Genomic DNA, 21,349 nt, shown 5'->3' on the forward strand with positions numbered 1-21,349 from the left:
TCCCATTGAATTTTTGGACACATGTCTACAGCACAAATCTAGTACCTTTGTCTAGCCTACCAATGCCTATTGGAGCAATAGACACTATTTATGATTAACTGGTTCCTTAAAAAAAAAAAAAGATCTACTATATTCATGATTCATGGAAAGAAATCCATATTTACCCCCCCCCACCCCCCGCCAAAAATAACAGATTGACATGTTTAGACTTGCGAATCGTTCCGGTTAGTGCTGAGTACTTGGGGTACTTGCAGCTTTTTTACCACCTTATGTGGGTCCCAGTGCCCCCGAGATTGAGTACTCAACTGTACTCAGTAGACAGTAGAGTGGGAAAATGGTTAAATCTACAATAAAATAGACAGTTATTTTTCTTTCATTTCTACTCCCAGGTACACACTGACCAGCCATGACTGAAGATCCCAGAGAAGAAGTCAATCGAGGAGTACTGCTGTTGGAACCATTCTATGGTGGCTCTCATCGTCAGCTCATTGATCTCCTTCATGAGAGTATCCCAGAATGCACTTTGTTTACCTTGCCCGCTTCCAAGTGGCACTGGAGAGCAAGGACATCGGCTCTATACTTCTCCACCGAAGTACCTTACGATCACTCATTCAGGTATCCTGGCAATCTTTTACTAACTATTGTTATAAGCTACTGAAATCTGTGCATCCGATTGGCTCGGAGCAAACTTTTCATCGAGAAACACGCCCGTGGCTTGGTGCATAGTTGGTGGAGCCCTGGGAACCGTTTCATAAAGCTGTTTGTAAGATAAAAGTGACTTTACGAACGACTGGTGAACCTTTCATATGCGCTAAACCATAGTGAATGAATATACCATTTACCACAAGAAAGGATCACCAGTCATTCTTGAAGTCGCTCTTAACCTGCAAACAACTTTATGAAACACCAACCTGATCTCTGCCTATTAGAGAAATGGATTTCTCAGCTTAAGTCTGCTGGGTTAATAGTGCTGAATGATATTTGATTTCAGTGTTAGTCCATTATCGCCAGTAAAATATTGGTAGTTATAATAAAATATCTCGCCCAGTCTGAAAGTTTATGGTATATATCATTTCCAATAATGAGCTGTAATTCTGTGAGAGTAGGGAAGGGGCAAATGATGCTTTATCAGTGCTTGTCCATAAAAAATGGGCATTTGGGTACCAATTTACAAACTTACATGTAGGAGTTGGCTTAAAACAATATAGAGCAGCATTTGGGGTCAATTAATGCTGATTAACTTTTCATAATTTTGGTAATATTATGTTATGATTATTATTGAAATATCGTCCTGCACAGGCTGCACTATGAATGAATCATCACTGATGCGTTTTACATTGAGCAATCAGTGGTAAAGATTTTGATAGCTTATAAGTGTTATTCATAAACTTGATGAAGGAATCCGGGCTAAGTAATTCGGAAATCTTAAAGGTCATGAGATATATGGGCAGGTTACATCATGATATCTAATATGATTCAGGAAAATTTGCTCATTCATACAAATAGGGTATCCTATGTCCATGTTTGCATAAAGGTTAAAATGCCCTGCCACTTACAGTATATTTATTTTTTTTTACTTTTATTTTTTCCCTAGTGTTCTGTTTGCAAGCTCCGTCCTGAACCTCGCAGAGCTGGTTGCCTTGAGACCTGACCTAGCAACGATCAGGAAAATCCTGTACTTCCATGAGAACCAGCTAGTTTATCCAGTCCAGAAACACAAGGACAGGGACTTCCAGTATGGTTACAACCAAATACTTTCATGGTAAATTGTGATGATATCCCAGGGTTTACTACCATGACACAGTCGTCATCATACTCGTACTCAAGATCATGGGCCCGTTTCATAAAGGACAAGTTTGCAACTGTTGTAACTTTGCCATTATGGCAACTACCATGGTAACGTTGATTATGATTGGCTGCTGAGCCCTGTTACCATGGTAGTTGCCATTATGGCAACTTTACGACAGTTGCAAGTCCTTTATGAAATGGGCCCCATGTATTAAGGGATTATCTTCAGGTCAGGGTGATGACTGACTGCACGCACATACCGTGAAAGATGTCACAAAATTGCCAAAAATGAGGAAAAATCGTACTTTCAAGAGCCTGGAATCATGGATATGTGCAAAAGAGTATACCACCCTATCATGAAGATGGCCTATTGAGGCACTTTTAACCCTAAAAAGACTGGGGGGGGGGGGATAGTTCAGGGACTAAATAAGATACTTTCAGATCATAGGATGGTTTATTGTTTAGCTATGTTTTGAAAGTCAATGTATGGACATGGTGTTAGCCTTGTAATAGCAGTGCAGCAGAGTTTGCTTGGCTCATGATCCATTGTAGCCTAGGTGTTTGGTTCCCTTCTTCAAAGTTCACATTGGGGATGGCAGATGTTTCTATGGCACTCATAGTGTATCTGTGCTGTCAGTGTAACAGTGTTTCCATCCTGCAACTAACCATGTTGATTTTTAGGATACAATTTACTCCTTTTAATGTAGTGATAAAATATCACATCAAATATCTGTTGTTGAGACGACCTTTTCATTCATTGCTGGATGGATGAAAGCCGGTCATGTATGTACAAGAAAAAACAACATAATTTCAATTGAAAAATATTGCTCTTTTTCAACCCATCTTATGGTAATTGGAATTAGTAGTGTAGTGCAAGTTACTTCCTTGTTAAGTGATCATAATTGCAATTTTATCTTTCATTTACAGCCTTGTTGCAGATGTTATTGTCTTCAATTCATATTATAACCAAGAGAGTTTCCTGACATCCATTGATTCCTTCTTAAAATTGATGCCAAATAGGCCAAGAAAGTTTGCTGAGAGGATTCGTCCAAAGTGCCAAGTCCTGTACTTTCCCCTTTATTTCCCTCCCGTCCTGCCTAGCAAGGCACCAGATCCAGACATGACTGTTCCTTCTGGCAAATACTCTGAAACACCCTTCAGCCACGATGTCGGGAGCAGACATTCTTCAGAACATACCCCTGATCAGAGCATCGGGTCACCAGATTGCAAGCCGCCAAGTTCTGCAGCAAAAGTAACAAGTTGTGCAGGTGGTGGGTGTAGCTCTGTACAGCCTGGACTGATGATAGACATAGCACATTGGGGTCATCTAGGGGAAGGGGATTTTAGGAGAAAAGAATATGGGATGACCTTTGATGAACTGCAGGACAACCAGGTTTCATCTCATGTCTCAGTGGACGACCGAGGTAATCCTGCAAGAAGAGCAATGAAATTGCAGGAATCAAAAGAAACGTTTGCTCATAGGATTGTATTAGATACTGTAGACCATGCTTCTTTCCCAAAACAGGAAGATGGGAATGAAATAGATGAGCGATCTTTTGATGACCAAAAGCGTATTCCTGTCTTATTTCAGAATCCTTTGGAATCTTCAGAAGTGGAACGATCATCTCAGGATTCAAAGGGAATGAGCTGTGCATCAAGAAAACCTGTAACAGATACCAAAGCTCCTGCTAATGTATTCAACCAGGAAGATACCAATGAAGATACAACCGCTGATGTTTTACCAGATTGCAGTACATTTACAGAACAACGTGAAAATATCTGTCGGGGAATAGAAAAAACAAAAATAGGTTCAGTAGGTCCTCATGGTGGAGGTAGTCGTGACCATGCCAGCACAGATGAGAAGCGAGTTGGTGATTGCAGCTCTGTCAAGAATGGAAATGATAATGGACGGAGCATTCGACCACTACATATTCTTTGGCCTCATAGATGGTAAGATATAAGAAAATGATGAAGTGATGTTACCTTGTCAAAAGTCCATGTGACTTCTTTTAGGAGGATTTCCACTAGTATGAAGGCACTTTGCGTCTTTTTCATAGCGGCTTTCCTGCCTTTCCATTGCGTTTGTGTGCAAATTGGTAATGGAAGGCCGTTTGTGGGATTCCCGCACGAAAATCATGGCTCTAACTTCTGACAAGTTACCAATAAAAATAAAGGTAAATGACTGTTGAAACAGGCAATTAATCTAAAAAGTAAAGGTGACTAATCATAGAACTCCCAAGAACGTTCTGTAATCTGATTGGTCTCAATTGGAACACATGATATTTAGCGAATTGCATTACGACATCCAAATTGCACTATCCTGCACTCTAACGTCATACTAAATGTAATATCCTTCACTCTAACATCATACTAAATGCAGAGTGCAGGATAGTACAAAGTCTGCACTGTGGCGTGCCGTACTACGTAGTGTGATCAGCTCGGCTGCGCCAACAATCGCAAGTCGAACAAATTTGTGACAGAAATTCCAGTTGCACTGCAACTCAGTGACATGGGAGAGGGGGAAGTTTGTAAAAAACAAAAAATACACATATTATTGTGCATAGAGGACCTAAATAATGAATTCTGTGCTCGACTCGCCAAATGGATATACCGCTCTCGATCCTGCGGACCTCGGTGCAATACATTGGCTCTTCCTGCACATCGTTCATTATTTGGCCCTACATATACACGCTTACGTGCATTACTTATATATTATATCTCTGAGGGAAGAGGGTGTTTTGCTGTCTTTGATGCTAATCACCAAAAAATTACTCATCAAAGACCAACCAATCAATGATAATGGTCTGGTCACTCTCTTTGACTGCCAGACCCAAGAAAGAGTTTTGACTTGCTGCATAGCTAGCCAAAGAAAACACATTATTTTCAGTTTGTTTTTGTCGTTTTTGATTAGTTATGAAGTTTACATCTACGCCAGGCCTGCATCCGGCATCGGATCCAGCAAAGCATTTCATGGGCCTAATTATCTGGGGATAATAGTGACTCTATTATGCTTGTGCATAGGCCCATACATTTTTTTGCCATAGCTAATGCTGGATACGCTATTGATCTAAATACCCTTCTTTTTGTTCCTCGTCTCTCTTTTTTGTCAACTTATGAATTTAGGGAACATGACAAGAATCCAGATCAATTCTTCTCTGTATTGTTTCAACTGCGTGAGCAAGACTGTAATTTTCATGTCTCTGTGTTGGGTGAAAGCTATCTGCAAGTTCCATGTAAGTTTATGCTTAAATAGTGTTAAAAATCCCCCAGATTTTGTGGCTGTAGATTGAATTGAAATTGATATCGACCTTGAAATGTATGGAGGGAGTAGAACTTAAACACCTATATATTTTAAGCAATGAAGGCTGTCAAACCACTGATGGGGGACCAAAACCTCCGCAATGGATAGCACTATGAATCATGAGTGGTGATAGATCATACATGTATATGGTTATGAGGTCACCCACCATAACGGGTGTTGCTATTCGATATTAAGGGTTACCATGTAAATCATGATTATTTTTATGAAATCAAGGGGGTTGTTCCAACAAAATTTGGTAACATTCTAGACCTGAATTCATTTGCAAGTAAGGTAGAAAGTTTCATGGCTGTAGGGTCTATAGAACTTAGTTGCACATACTCAAAGACAGAGCACCAGGGGTGGAGCCAGAAGCCTGTGTTGCATGTACAAAGTCAATGGGGATATAGACCTGTAACAGTGTTTATTATCTTCATGTACAGCAATCTTTGAGGAAGCAAAGCTTAAATTGAAAGATCATATTTTTAGCTGGGGGTTTCTACCAAGCAAGGAGGACTATTACAGGATACTTTCCGAGGCTGATGTTGTTGTTTCTACTGCAAATCATGAATTCTTTGGAGTCGCTATGTAGGTACCTTCTTCTTGTGAGATTGCTTTCTATTAAAGTTTTGATGTTTTTGATTGTCTATTGTTAATCAACCTAATATTAAATGTACTTTGTGTCAAAGAAGTAGTTTGTAGTAGTAGTGATAGAACTATATAGTAGTATGAACAGGAGGAGGAGTAGTAGAAGTAGTTGTAGTTGTAGTAGTAGTAATAGTAGTTGTAGTGATAGTGGTATTAGTAGTAGTAGTAGTAGTAGTAGCAGTAGTACTGTAGTAGTAGTGCAGTAATACTGTAGTAGTAGTAGTAGTCGTAGTAGTACTGTAGTAGTAACAGTAGTAGCAGCAGCAGTAGTAGTAGTAGTAGCAGTAGTAGTAGTAGTAGTAGTAGTACTGTAGTAGAAGTAGTAGTAGTAGTAATAGTAGTAGTAGTAGTAGTAGTAGTAGTAGTAGAAGTAGTGTAATTTGAATACCATTGGTAAAAGTAGGAGGAGGAGGAGAAAAGAAGGAAAAGAAGAAAAATGTTATCAGTTTAATCAGTGTAATAAGTATATAAAATCAGCCCCAGAATCAATTTCTAAGCTTTCAGTTTCCTTTATTCTCTCATTTCCAACAAAAATGATACAAAATTCACAAAAATTATCATCCTTATAAACAATTTGAATAAAAGGAAAGAAACATGCAATACAAAAAATAAATATAGATGAGTATCGATCAATCAACAAATATGATTGCTTGAAGTAATTTATCGATGATGGAAATTCATGTTACATAGTTCTGCGGAGCGTTTATCATGAAAGGGCTTGTCTGATGGTTTACCCGACAAATACCATAGTATGAGTAAGACACCTGTGCATGTCTACCATACAAACCCAAAGTAAGTTATCAGATTTGAAATCTCGTCAGATGATGCTTATTGATAAACTGATCTCCTAGGCTGCGAAACATAAAGTTTGTCAATTGATTGTTGAGCTGATTTTTATGGACTACCATCCACAATAATTAATGCAGTCATTCTTTTAAAATGAGCGTCGGGACAATCGCTAAGCTTTATGTTACAGGACCCAGAGGGCCATTCCATAAAGCAGTTAGTAAGGTAAGAGTGACTTTAAGAATGACTGTTGATCCTGTTTTACGCGCTAAACCATCGCCAGTGAATATACAATTTCCCACAAGAAACGATCACCAGTCATTCTTAAAGTCGCTCTTAACTTACGAACAGCTTTATGAAACACACACCAGTACTCTTTCTTTGCTATCCTTATATTCTTATTTGATAGGTTAGAAGCCACTTATTATCAGTGTTATCCGCTCTGCCCAGCCCGCCTGGTCTACCCAGAGATATTCCCCGGTAAGTTGACCCTTCGTGACTAAAGTCTTTGTCTGCTATTTCATATGGTAACAAAATTGTAGTTTGAATGATGATTCCAGTGAAAAATAAGGCTAATGACTAATATTTAGCACATGTGAAACCAAACAAGAACATGATTAGAATCACAAAGCCAAGAATACAATCACAATAAGTACGATGATTTAAAATGGCCTTGTAATCCCCCCCCCATGTTGTAATATTGGAGCTTGTTGCAGTGAACCATTCTACGTGCCATTATACTCTGTTATTGAGAGGACTATTTCTCTAAACATCTAGAAAAGGAATGTTTTGTAGTAGAAATTATATAGTGTTTTCTGTGCTTTCTTGTAATGTAAAGGTTTATTGGATTAATGATATAATAAAGCATAGTAAATTATTTTCAGAAATAATTTTTGTCCTTACCTTAATACTGACAGAAATTGGACCCTTTTTATTTTGGTTGTTGTGTAGTGGCATGATTTGTTTGTACTCATACCAAAATCATGATTATCTGACATAAATTGTCCATACTACATCAATAGAAGAGAGCTCTTGAAAAGATGCAAACAAAACACTTCCACTGGTGTGTAATGGTGCAAATGAAGGAAAAGTCCATCCAAAAATCAATTTACTTTTGAAAGAGAAGAATGGGAGATACAAAAGTGATGAAGGATTTGTGAAAATCCATTAAAGAATAACCGAGATGTGAGTTTTCCCACCTGTCCTGTAATATGAATTCAATTGACTACCATTCTCTCAGAAAATGAAGAATTTTGATGTGTGGACCAACTTTATTACTTGTTTATTTTTTATTTTTTTCTCTAGTATGAAAGCTCGTTTTTATTTTTCTAACATGATACAGTGAACATACGTTGTCAGGATATAACAGTTGGTGATAACAGCTTGGTGGTCAACCAAGGATCAGTGCAGAATTAGAAAGAATTATGGCTCACATAGCAGCCTGTCGAATTTATGAATGTGACGTCCCAACCTCAGCGCCCTCCCTCAGAGGATATAGCAAAACGCATTAATGGAGTTGTCAGAGATGCGCCTGCTGCAGACCTCAAACGCCTGCAAGGGAATGGCTTCAGCTTCTCAGATGGCAGCTTGATGATCTATTAGCTATACTTTGAACTGATTACCAATCCTTAACATACAATGTGTAATTCTGTAGGAAATATGGTATCAAAAGCAATCCCTTCTGTTTTGTATTTTTCACAGCTGAACACCTTTACAGAACACCAACACAGCTCTTGAAGAAACTAAAGAGATTTTGCAGAAGCCCAAACCTTGTCAGGTGTCATCATTTTCAGGTAAGAACTCTGAATTCGCAAAAGTGGCAAAACTGCAACAAAATCATGGATTATGTAGCTTTCTTTGTATCGTGGTCTATTCAACTAAGCATGAATATAACACCCATTGTATCTACTCACAATTACAGCAGTTTTGAACTTATTTACCGCCTCTTTGTCTAAACCTTTTTCATGAACGTGAGCAAATGACAACACTTTCTAATTTGTGCGATGCTTCAATTTCAAGTTCAAAGCCATTTATTAATTACAGCACAGAATCTAAAGTGAAGCAAAACTTGAGAGGATTGGCATTGGTAAAAGATTTCACATTGTGTGAAAGAGAGAGCATTCAGGGAATTCTGTCACTCTTTAAACCTGTGAATTTTCGGACCATTACCATTATCCATGTGTGTTATTCATAGACTTATTTTACATACTCTGTACTGTCATGGAAATAAAAAAAAACATTAAAAGTGGGTCTTTTTACCCTGATGGTCATTCTACTTTTGATATCCTGTTGTCCAGTGCATACAAGGCTAAAGGAGAGACAGATGCTTCAATAAGTTGAGACCAAACTACTAAGATTATCATTTTTGACGGAATAAAATGTGTTGATTAGAATGTTAATCAATGGTTATACATGTATTTAGATCTCAGCATATCATGATGGGTTGCTAAAATCTCAAAATAAAAAAAAATATGAAGACAGTTTTTATTGAAAGCTATGTTTTTCTACGATTGATTCCATTGGCTGCAATATATTGTCAATCGTAAAAATCAAATGTACAATTAAGTGCTAAAGTTTGTGTTCCGGCCCCCAGGAGTAGACCAATCAGAATTTTACTGTCTCTTCCATACAGGGTGACTTGACAAAATACAGCTGGAAGAATCTACAAGGTCACTATCATCAGCTATTGAATACTGATGAGCAAGGATATAAAGATGGAATATCTTCCTCAAGCAGCTGACATCTTCTTATTGATCGACAATTGTGATCTCAATTCTTCCAGTCATATGCTTCAATACTCTCCGATGATGCGCTGCTGCAAGTCATCCAGATCTGCAGGTGGGGTGCTGTACACTTATAACTTTAAGTACCCCTAGAGGAAGACAGGCAGACACTTCCCAGGGCCATGGTAGCAATTTCTATCAAGAAGTGCATCGAGAGAAATGGACAACATGTGGAAGGTCGAAGGTGGGAAGCTTTGTCCAAGTTGTGACCAAAATGACAATGAAAGGAACTTTTCTGGGAAGATGATTTATTGATATACTGGTTCTCTTGTTTATTTTTTCTTGAATACTAAAGATACACATAAATTTTACGCTCATTGTTTGTGTGAATGCCTTTCTCTCTCTTTCAGCAGCTAATCACCTGACTTGGCGCAAATGGCTTTTGACGCTTTTTCAAACAATGGCTGTTGTGCACTCATCCATAACAACAGCACTAAAACAAATTTTACCAAGTGACAATATTTACTCTATCTATACATGCTAGAAATTCTCTCTGAACCCATATTTTCTTTAAAAAATATTTAATTTAAAAAGAGTAACACTGTTTTGACTCGCACTATAGAAAAATGTAAAAATGTTTGCTTCTGAAACAAGATCCCATGATCTCAACTAAAACTTTCGTGGAACATTTACCTCATGACATACATGTAATAGCAAATGTCCCACACACACCCACACCACTTTGTCTGTCTTTATATTTCTCTTAGTCTTAGACACGCTCAAGACACCTACTGAACCTTTCACACGTCCATTCGTGCACACCCTCCCACACACAGAGACACCCATGTCAACAATCTCCCTATTTATCCAACCCACTCACACCCTGGCTTTCTCTCACACTCACACTCAGTACGTCTCTATGAATGTTACATACACACATTAAACCCGATTTCTAACATCAACTCTTTCTTTGAGCACACACATTTCACACACCTACGAGCGGACACACATACACCCATGTCAATAATCTCTGTATTAGTTTCTCAAACACACACGCACACCCTTTCTATCACTCATGCACACACAGTCTCTATCAATGCCCGATACACCCACTCACTCAATCTTTCATACACTTTCTCCGAGCACACACATTAAACCTCTCATACACATGCACAAAATGCCCTCGTACTGAGACATCCACAACAACTCCAAATCTCTTATGTCAGACACACAGTCTTTTTTTGTTCAATAACTCATACTATCAAACACGGTCAAACACACACACCCATTCTTTCTATCTAACCAACACACACCATCCTTAGTCTTTCTCAGACCTCACAGCCAATCTTTCGAACACATTTCTGTCACATACCACCAACAGTCTCCCTATCTCTCTCACACATACCCACCCATCCAAATTTAGTCTCCCCCATTCACACCACTTTGTCTCTCTATTTCTCTCAGTCTTAGACACAATCTCTCACACATAATCACCCTTGATTTTACACATCAACTCGCGGACACCCTCCCACAAACAGACACCCACTCATGTCAACAATCTCTGTGTTTCTCCAACCCACACACACCCTCCTTTTTTCTCTTACACTCTCACACAGTCTCTGTTCATGTCACTCATGTCAACAATCTCTGTGTTTCTCCAACCCACACACACCCTCCTTTTTTCTCTTACACTCTCACACAGTCTCTGTTCATGTCACTCATGTCAACAATCTCTGTGTTTCTCCAACCCACACACCCTCCTTTTTTCTATTTACTCTCACACAGTCTCTGTTCATGTCACTCATGTCAACAATCTCTGTGTTTCTCCAACCCACACACACCCTCCTTTTCTCTCTTACACTCTCACACAGTCTCTGTTCATGTCACTCATGTCAACAATCTCTGTGTTTCTCCAACCCACACACACACCCTCCTTTTCTCTCTTACACTCTCACACAGTCTCTGTTCATGTCACTCATGTCAACAATCTCTGTGTTTCTCCAATCCACACACACCCTCCTTTTCTCTCTTACACTCTCACACAGTCTCTGTTCATGTCACTCATGTCAACAATCTCTGTGTTTCTCCAACCCACACACACCCTCCTTTTCTCTCTTACACTCTCACACAGTCTCTGTTCATGTCACTCATGTCAACAATCTCTGTGTTTCTCCAACCCACACACACCCTCCTTTTCTCTCTTTACTCTCACACAGTCTCTGTTCATGTCACTCATGTCAACAATCTCTGTGTTTCTCCAACCCACACACACCCTCCTTTTCTCTCTTACACTCTCACACAGTCTCTGTTCATGTCACTCATGTCAACAATCTCTGTGTTTCTCCAACCCACACACACCCCCCTTTTCTCTCTTACACTCTCACACAGTCTCTGTTCATGTCAACAATCTCTGTGTTTCTCCGACCCACACGCACCCTCCTTTTCTCTCTTACACTCTCACACAGTCTCTGTTCATGTCACTCATGTCAACAATCTCTGTGTTTCTCCAACCCACACACACCATCCTTTTCTCTCTTACACTCTCACACAGTCTCTGTTCATGTCACTCATGTCAACAATCTCTGTGTTTCTCCAACCCACACACACCCTCCTTTTCTCTCTTACACTCTCACACAGTCTCTGTTTATGTCACTCATGTCAACAATCTCTGTGTTTCTCCAACCCACACACACCCTCCTTTTCTCTCTTACACTCTCACACAGTCTCTGTTCATGTCACTCATGTCAACAATCTCTGTGTTTCTCCAACCCACACACACCATCCTTTTCTCTCTTACACTCTCACACAGTCTCTGTTCATGTCACTCATGTCAACAATCTCTGTGTTTCTCCAACCCACACACACCCTCCTTTTCTCTCTTGCACTCTCACACAGTCTCTGTTCATGTCACTCATGTCAACAATCTCTGTGTTTCTCCAACCCACACACACCCTCCTTTTCTCTCTTACACTCTCACACAGTCTCTGTTCATGTCACTCATGTCAACAATCTCTGTGTTTCTCCAACCCACACACACCCTCCTTTTCTCTCTTACACTCTCACACAGTCTCTGTTCATGTCACTCATGTCAACAATCTCTGTGTTTCTCCAACCCACACACACCATCCTTTTCTCTCACACTCTCACACAGTCTCTGTTCATGTCACTCATGTCAACAATCTCTGTGTTTCTCCAACCCACACACACCATCCTTTTCTCTCTTACACTCTCACACAGTCTCTGTTCATGTCACTCATGTCAACAATCTCTGTGTTTCTCCAACCCACACACACCATCCTTTTCTCTCTTACACTCTCACACAGTCTCTGTTCATGTCACTCATGTCAACAATCTCTGTGTTTCTCCAACCCACACACACCCTCCTTTTCTCTCTCACAGTCTCACACAGTCTCTGTTCATGTCACTCATGTCAACAATCTCTGTGTTTCTCCAACCCACACACACCCTCCTTTTCTCTCTTACACTCTCACACAGTCTCTGTTCATGTCACTCATGTCAACAATCTCTGTGTTTCTCCAACCCACACACACCCTCCTTTTCTCTCTTACACTCTCACACAGTCTCTGTTTATGTCACTCATGTCAACAATCTCTGTGTTTCTCCAACCCACACACACCCTCCTTTTCTCTCTTTACTCTCACACAGTCTCTGTTCATGTCACTCATGTCAACAATCTCTGTGTTTCTCCAACCCACACACACCCTCCTTTTCTCTCTTTACTCTCACACAGTCTCTGTTCATGTCACTCATGTCAACAATCTCTGTGTTTCTCCAACCCACACACACCCTCCTTTTCTCTCTTACACTCTCACACAGTCTCTGTTCATGTCACTCATGTCAACAATCTCTGTGTTTCTCCAACCCACACACACCATCCTTTTCTCTCTTACACTCTCACACAGTCTCTGTTCATGTCACTCATGTCAACAATCTCTGTGTTTCTCCAACCCACACACACCCTCCTTTTCTCTCTTACACTCTCACACAGTCTCTGTTCATGTCACTCATGTCAACAATCTCTGTGTTTCTCCAACCCACACACACCCTCCTTTTCTCTCTTGCACTCTCACACAGTCTCTGTTCATGTCACTCATGTCAACAATCTCTGTGTTTCTCCAACCCACACACACCCTCCTTTTCTCTCTTTACTCTCACACAGTCTCTGTTCATGTCACTCATGTCAACAATCTCTGTGTTTCTCCAACCCACACACACCCTCCTTTTCTCTCTTTACTCTCACACAGTCTCTGTTCATGTCACTCATGTCAACAATCTCTGTGTTTCTCCAACCCACACACACCCTCCTTTTCTCTCTTGCACTCTCACACAGTCTCTGTTCATGTCACTCATGTCAACAATCTCTGTGTTTCTCCAACCCACACACACCCTCCTTTTCTCTCTTGCACTCTCACACAGTCTCTGTTCATGTCACTCATGTCAACAATCTCTGTGTTTCTCCAACCCACACACACCCTCCTTTTCTCTCTTCCACTCTCACACAGTCTCTGTTCATGTCACTCATGTCAACAATCTCTGTGTTTCTCCAACCCACACACACCATCCTTTTCTCTCTTACACTCTCACACAGTCTCTGTTCATGTCACTCATGTCAACAATCTCTGTGTTTCTCCAACCCACACACACCATCCTTTTCTCTCTTACACTCTCACACAGTCTCTGTTCATGTCACTCATGTCAACAATCTCTGTGTTTCTCCAACCCACACACACCCTCCTTTTCTCTCTTACACTCTCACACAGTCTCTGTTCATGTCACTCATGTCAACAATCTCTGTGTTTCTCCAACCCACACACACCATCCTTTTCTCTCTTACACTCTCACACAGTCTCTGTTCATGTCACTCATGTCAACAATCTCTGTGTTTCTCCAACCCACACACACCCTCCTTTTCTCTCTTGCACTCTCACACAGTCTCTGTTCATGTCACTCATGTCAACAATCTCTGTGTTTCTCCAACCCACACACACCATCCTTTTCTCTCTTACACTCTCACACAGTCTCTGTTCATGTCACTCATGTCAACAATCTCTGTGTTTCTCCAACCCACACACACCATCCTTTTCTCTCTTACACTCTCACACAGTCTCTGTTCATGTCACTCATGTCAACAATCTCTGTGTTTCTCCAACCCACACACACCCTCCTTTTCTCTCTTACACTCTCACACAGTCTCTGTTCATGTCACTCATGTCAACAATCTCTGTGTTTCTCCAACCCACACACACCATCCTTTTCTCTCTTACACTCTCACACAGTCTCTGTTCATGTCACTCATGTCAACAATCTCTGTGTTTCTCCAACCCACACACACCCTCCTTTTCTCTCTTACACTCTCACACAGTCTCTGTTTATGTCACTCATGTCAACAATCTCTGTGTTTCTCCAACCCACACACACCCTCCTTTTCTCTCTTTACTCTCACACAGTCTCTGTTCATGTCACTCATGTCAACAATCTCTGTGTTTCTCCAACCCACACACCCTCCTTTTCTCTCTTTACTCTCACACAGTCTCTGTTCATGTCACTCATGTCAACAATCTCTGTGTTTCTCCAACCCACACACACCCTCCTTTTCTCTCTTACACTCTCACACAGTCTCTGTTTATGTCACTCATGTCAACAATCTCTGTGTTTCTCCAACCCACACACACCCTCCTTTTCTCTCTTACACTCTCACACAGTCTCTGTTCATGTCACTCATGTCAACAATCTCTGTGTTTCTCCAACCCACACACACCCTCCTTTTCTCTCTTACTCTCACACAGTCTCTGTTCATGTCACTCATGTCAACAATCTCTGTGTTTCTCCAACCCACGCACTTTTTTTTTTTAAACAAGTCCACACCTAGTTACCAATAAATAGCATTTCCATTTATTTGAAAGCAAGATAAAAGAGCATTGTAGATTAAATGCCTTGCTGACGGACATAGGTGCCGCGGCGGGGATCGAACCCCGGACTTTCCATGTATAGCCAGGCGCCTTAGACCACTCGGCCACGGCACCTCACACACACCCTCCTTTTCTCTCTTACATAGTCTCTGTTCATGTCACTCATGTCAACAATCTCTGTGTTTCTCCAACCCACACACACCCTCCTTTTCTCTCTTACACTCTCACACAGTCTCTGTTCATGTCACTCATGTCAACAATCTCTGTGTTTCTCCAACCCACACACACCCTCCTTTTCTCTCTTACACTCTCACACAGTCTCTGTTTATGTCACTCATGTCAACAATCTCTGTGTTTCTCCAACCCACACACACCCTCCTTTTCTCTCTTACACTCTCACACAGTCTCTGTTCATGTCACTCATGTCAACAATCTCTGTGTTTCTCCAACCCACACACACCCTCCTTTTCTCTCTTACACTCTCACACAGTCTCTGTTTATGTCACTCATGTCAACAATCTCTGTGTTTCTCCAACCCACACACACCTCCTTTTCTCTCTTACACTCTCACACAGTCTCTGTTCATGTCACTCATGTCAACAATCTCTGTGTTTCTCCAACCCACACACACCCTCCTTTTCTCTCTTTACTCTCACACAGTCTCTGTTCATGTCACTCATGTCAACAATCTCTGTTTCTCCAACCCACACACACCCTCCTTTTCTCTCTTTACTCTCACACAGTCTCTGTTCATGTCACTCATGTCAACAATCTCTGTGTTTCTCCAACCCACACACACCCTCCTTTTCTCTCTTGCACTCTCACACAGTCTCTGTTCATGTCACTCATGTCAACAATCTCTGTGTTTCTCCAACCCACACACACCATCCTTTTCTCTCTTACACTCTCACACAGTCTCTGTTCATGTCACTCATGTCAACAATCTCTGTGTTTCTCCAACCCACACACACCCTCCTTTTCTCTCTTACACTCTCACACAGTCTCTGTTCATGTCACTCATGTCAACAATCTCTGTGTTTCTCCAACCCACACACACCCTCCTTTTCTCTCTTGCACTCTCACACAGTCTCTGTTCATGTCACTCATGTCAACAATCTCTGTGTTTCTCCAACCCACACACACCCTCCTTTTCTCTCTTACACTCTCACACAGTCTCTGTTCATGTCACTCATGTCAACAATCTCTGTGTTTCTCCAACCCACACACACCCTCCTTTTCTCTCTTTACTCTCACACAGTCTCTGTTCATGTCACTCATGTCAACAATCTCTGTGTTTCTCCAACCCACACACACCCTCCTTTTCTCTCTTTACTCTCACACAGTCTCTGTTCATGTCACTCATGTCAACAATCTCTGTGTTTCTCCAACCCACACACACCCTCCTTTTCTCTCTTACACTCTCACACAGTCTCTGTTCATGTCACTCATGTCAACAATCTCTGTGTTTCTCCAACCCACACACACCATCCTTTTCTCTCTTACACTCTCACACAGTCTCTGTTCATGTCACTCATGTCAACAATCTCTGTGTTTCTCCAACCCACACACACCCTCCTTTTCTCTCTTACACTCTCACACAGTCTCTGTTCATGTCACTCATGTCAACAATCTCTGTGTTTCTCCAACCCACACACACCCTCCTTTTCTCTCTTTACTCTCACAAAGTCTCTGTTCATGTCACTCATTTCAACAATCTCTGTGTTTCTCCAACCCACACACACCCTCCTTTTCTCTCTTACTCTCACACAGTCTCTGTTCATGTCACTCATGTCAACAATCTCTGTGTTTCTCCAACCACGCACTTTTTTTTTTTTAAACAAGTCCACACCTAGTTACCAATAAATAGCATTTCCATTTATTTGAAAGCAAGATAAAAGAGCATTGTAGATTAAATGCCTTGCTGACGGACATAGGTGCCGCGGCGGGGATCGAACCCCGGACTTTCCATGTATAGCCAGGCGCCTTAGACCACTCGGCCACGGCACCTCCACACACACCCTCCTTTTCTCTCTTACATAGTCTCTGTTCATGTCACTCATGTCAACAATCTCTGTGTTTCTCCACCCACACACACCATCCTTTTCTCTCTTACACTCTCACACAGTCTCTGTTCATGTCACTCATGTCAACAATCTCTGTGTTTCTCCAACCCACACACACCCTCCTTTTCTCTCTTACACTCTCACACAGTCTCTGTTTATGTCACTCATGTCAACAATCTCTGTGTTTCTCCAACCCACACACACCCTCCTTTTCTCTCTTTACTCTCACAAAGTCTCTGTTCATGTCACTCATGTCAACAATCTCTGTGTTTCTCCAACCCACACACACCCTCCTTTTCTCTCTTACTCTCACACAGTCTCTGTTCATGTCACTCATGTCAACAATCTCTGTGTTTCTCCAACCCACGCACTTTTTTTTTTTTAAACAAGTCCACACCTAGTTACCAATAAATAGCATTTCCATTTATTTGAAAGCAAGATAAAAGAGCATTGTAGATTAAATGCCTTGCTGACGGACATAGGTGCCGCGGCGGGGATCGAACCCCGGACTTTCCATGTATAGCCAGGCGCCTTAGACCACTCGGCCACGGCACCTCCACACACACCCTCCTTTTCTCTCTTACATAGTCTCTGTTCATGTCACTCATGTCAACAATCTCTGTGTTTCTCCAACCCACACACACCATCCTTTTCTCTCTTACACTCTCACACAGTCTCTGTTCATGTCACTCATGTCAACAATCTCTGTGTTTCTCCAACCCACACACACCCTTCCTTTTCTCTCTTACACTCTCACACAGTCTCTGTTCATGTCACTCATGTCAACAATCTCTGTGTTTCTCCAACCCACACACACCCTCCTTTTCTCTCTTACACTCTCACACAGTCTCTGTTCATGTCACTCATGTCAACAATCTGTGTTTCTCCAACCCACACACACCCTCCTTTTCTCTCTTACACTCTCACACAGTCTCTGTTCATGTCACTCATGTCAACAATCTCTGTGTTTCTCCAACCCACACACACCATCCTTTTCTCTCTTTACTCTCACACAGTCTCTGTTCATGTCACTCATGTCAACAATCTCTGTGTTTCTCCAACCACACACTTTTTTTTTTAAAACAAGTCCACACCTAGGTACCAATAAATAGCATTTCCATTTATTTCAAAGCGAGATAAAAGAGCATGGATAAATGCCCTCATACTCAGACATCCACATCAGTGTCTCTCTCACACGCTCATAACTTAGACATCCCCAATCTTTGTTTTGATTCAATTACTCACATACCAGCTCAAACACACACAAAAAACGCCCAGTCTTCCTTTCTAACCAACACCTACCCATCCATAGTCAATCTCATGCAGAAACAGTCAATCTTTCTAGCACATGCCACACACTAAGAACAGTCTCCCTATCTGTCACACACCCACCCATCAATCGTCTCTCCCCCACACACCACTTTGCCTCTCTATTTCTCTAACTTATTTAGTCTAAGACACACAATCTCTCACACATACTCAACGCACCTAGTCCCGTACACCCTCTCACACGCACAGACACTCATGTCAAAAATCTCTATTTCCCCAACTCAATCACACCCTCTCTATTTCTCTTACACTCACACACAGTCCCTATCATTATGTTCACCCGATCTTTCTCTTTATAACACACCACTTTCTCTGAACACACACTTTAAATCTCTCATACACACGCACAAAACGTCCTCTTACTCAGACATCTACAGCATTGTCTTTCTTAACATCTCTCACTCACACGCTCATAATGAAGTCAGGTGACGCATTTTTTTTTGAATCACTAACATCTCCACATACTATCTCTCTCAAACAACAACAATCTTTCTAACAAAGACACACCAACCAATAGTTTTTCTTTACACGGTCAGTCTTTTTAATGCGTACCACGAACAGTCTCCCTATCTCTCCCACACACACCCACCTTCCCACACACCATTATGTCTATCTTTCTATCTATCTTACTTCGCCTTAGACACACAATCTCTCTCACACACTCAACCTTTCACACGCCCACTCACGTACACGCTCCCACACAACTCATGCCAATCCAACCCACACATACCTCTCTCTCTCTCGTACACTCACACACACCCATGCAATCACACATACAATCTCTTTTTCTATATTGGACTCTTTTCCTCTCGGTTTCTAGGTTTCCATATCAGATTTTAAGGAAACATTCACTTAAAAATCAAAGAACAAACAGTTTCCATTTCATTCTTCTTCTTGTTTTATTATTCAGCTGCCATCTACAAGATTGAAAGGGCCATCTCTAAATCATCTCCATAAACATCAAGAAACAAAAGAAAAAAAAATGTATCCTTAACGGTGTATGTTACTCATAAATGCAATTAAAAGTATGATTTCATTCTACATTAAATTATGGAGTAGATTATAGTCTTTCTGCCATCTTTTCAAGGGCCAATTTTGTTTTAAATTTCACTTATACAGAACACATAGTACATGGTTTCAATTTAAGATTTTATCAATCCATCTTACTTTGCATTTGCTAATGAGTTAAAACTTGATAAACCTAAGTTACCTGTTACTCCTATTTTGTAAATACATTAAGGAATAACCAATCACCCTTAAATTACATTATAAATCTTATTGTTACATAGGTAAATAATCCAATCACCTCACATTAATTGACGATACTACATAAAACTACATAAAGGCGGATCTTATTATATATCTTTTTTCATTATAACACATTACTACAATAGTCTTTTAAATCAAGTAAAATACATCATGGAGACATGTTCATATTGACAATTTGGTGATTCTGATACAGATGTAAGAAAAATATACCAAGTCAATTTTATTTCATTTTGATGAACCCAAATGTTGAATGCACCACAAGTATAGATACACGTATGCATGGAGTGGATACTATAAACAAACTGAAAGTTTGCAGCTGCCAAGACTTGGAATGCTATCCCTCTTTCAATATGAAATGCTTCCGGTGTTCTTGGTTTCAAATCTTCCCTTAAGACATACCTTTTTCCTCAATAATTAAATTCCCTTTTTATCTTGAATATTGCAGTAATTATTGCAATTGTTGAATTGATATTCATACATTGTATGCACTATGGTACTTCTTGTTTTTAGCGCTTCGAAATATCCATTATTATTATTATTGTTATTAAAGTTGGCGATAAAACATTTCAAAAAGTTGTACATCTAAAACAGAAAAAGAGAGACAAACTGGCAGCTGAATCTTCCTACAGAAAAATATAATATATTTGTATATAGGATATCAAGGGATTCCAATCCCATCGCTTTATTTTTAGATACTACTACGGTACTACCGTTGTAGGATTGAGAGCTTGAATGGGATCGTAGGCACAGGTTTCACAGTTGCATTGCTCTATGACGTAGTACTGCTTCGTGTAAGAGGTGCCATCTGCACACAAGAACTCCGCCTCAAACATGTTGAACATAGTCGGCTTGCAGCAGCGGCAGAAGGAATCGAAGTACGGTGCACCATCGATAGAGGCATTCATCATAGCAGTAGAGTTGGACTCACACATACCATCACAATAGGACAAGGTGACTGGGGTAGTAGAAACGCAACCATCTCCCATCTCATAGTTATCTTCCTTTATACTTCGTGGCTGGCATGTTGGGACTTCTTGTTCTATTGAGGTGAAACAAAAGGGAAATACAAATGAAAAATAAATTAAAATGAAAATCCCAATTTCATTATTCAAATAGTAGTCTGAACTTATACTCCGAAAATTCATTTTGCTCAAACCATCATGGGCACCTTTTGCAGCGCCAAATCAACGATGCTCTTTCCCTTTATATGGTTCACATATGCAAAAAGAGTTTACAATTACGAACAAGCAGAGGTAGTACTTCATTCTTAAAGTACAAAGAGTTCTCGACAATAAAGACTATGTTTTCAATAAATTTCATACAGAACACATTATTTAGAGACATTCATTTTCATCAATACATTCTTGAATAAATGCCAAAGAGGGCAATAAACATTTTCTGCATTTGATTGCATGCATAGTGTTCAATTGAGAATACAATCGAAGCAATCATGATTTCAAAGTGGCTAACCCATTTTTGCATATCACAGGAAAATGGTTAGACCTTGCATCTCTG

The 21,349-nt window shown here is 40.5% G+C and overlaps 2 protein-coding genes across 4 annotated transcripts in view; one reads left to right on the plus strand and one right to left on the minus strand.

Annotated features, from left to right (window-relative positions):
• The first annotated feature begins 272 nt into the window (after positions 1-272).
• On the plus strand, positions 273-10,992 carry LOC121426500 (glycosyltransferase-like domain-containing protein 1). 3 transcript variants are annotated; one of them, XM_041622829.1, is made up of 8 exons: positions 274-615; positions 1,595-1,762; positions 2,716-3,738; positions 4,912-5,021; positions 5,530-5,674; positions 6,930-7,000; positions 8,222-8,313; positions 9,153-10,992. In XM_041622829.1, the coding sequence occupies exons 1-8, from the start codon at positions 407-409 to the stop codon at positions 9,258-9,260; spliced, it is 1,926 nt and encodes a 641-aa protein (XP_041478763.1). In that variant the 5' UTR covers positions 274-406; the 3' UTR covers positions 9,261-10,992. The 3 variants fall into 3 exon arrangements, 2 of the variants coding, with proteins under 2 accessions (XP_041478764.1, XP_041478763.1); XR_005971606.1 differs by lacking the exon at positions 9,153-10,992 and having other exon boundaries at positions 273-615; positions 5,530-5,678; positions 8,222-8,235; XM_041622830.1 differs by lacking the exons at positions 6,930-7,000; positions 8,222-8,313; positions 9,153-10,992 and having other exon boundaries at positions 273-615; positions 5,508-5,620.
• An 8,461-nt stretch (positions 10,993-19,453) lies between these two features.
• LOC121426608 (mucin-19-like) overlaps positions 19,454-21,349 on the minus strand; it is a 196,170-nt gene continuing 194,274 nt past the window's right edge. Inside the window, exon 161 of the mRNA XM_041622966.1 lies at positions 19,454-20,873. Within this exon, the coding sequence (XP_041478900.1) occupies positions 20,533-20,873 (341 nt within the window). The 3' untranslated portion in view covers positions 19,454-20,532. The remainder of the gene's footprint in view (positions 20,874-21,349) is intronic.

Source organism: Lytechinus variegatus, chromosome 13 (genome assembly GCF_018143015.1).
Source record: "Lytechinus variegatus isolate NC3 chromosome 13, Lvar_3.0, whole genome shotgun sequence".
Taxonomy (NCBI): domain Eukaryota; kingdom Metazoa; phylum Echinodermata; class Echinoidea; order Temnopleuroida; family Toxopneustidae; genus Lytechinus; species Lytechinus variegatus.

What these genes read in the sequence shown, in the direction of transcription:
- LOC121426500 (XM_041622829.1), top strand. Translation starts at nt 407, where the DNA reads ATGACTGAAGATCCCAGAGAAGAAGTCAATCGAGGAGTACTGCTGTTG. An exon ending in CCTTACGATCACTCATTCAG is followed by an intron (nt 616 to 1,594) that starts GTATCCTGGCAA and finishes TTTTTTCCCTAG; the next exon opens with TGTTCTGTTTGCAAGCTCCG. An exon ending in GAATTCTTTGGAGTCGCTAT is followed by an intron (nt 5,675 to 6,929) that starts GTAGGTACCTTC and finishes CTTATTTGATAG; the next exon opens with GTTAGAAGCCACTTATTATC.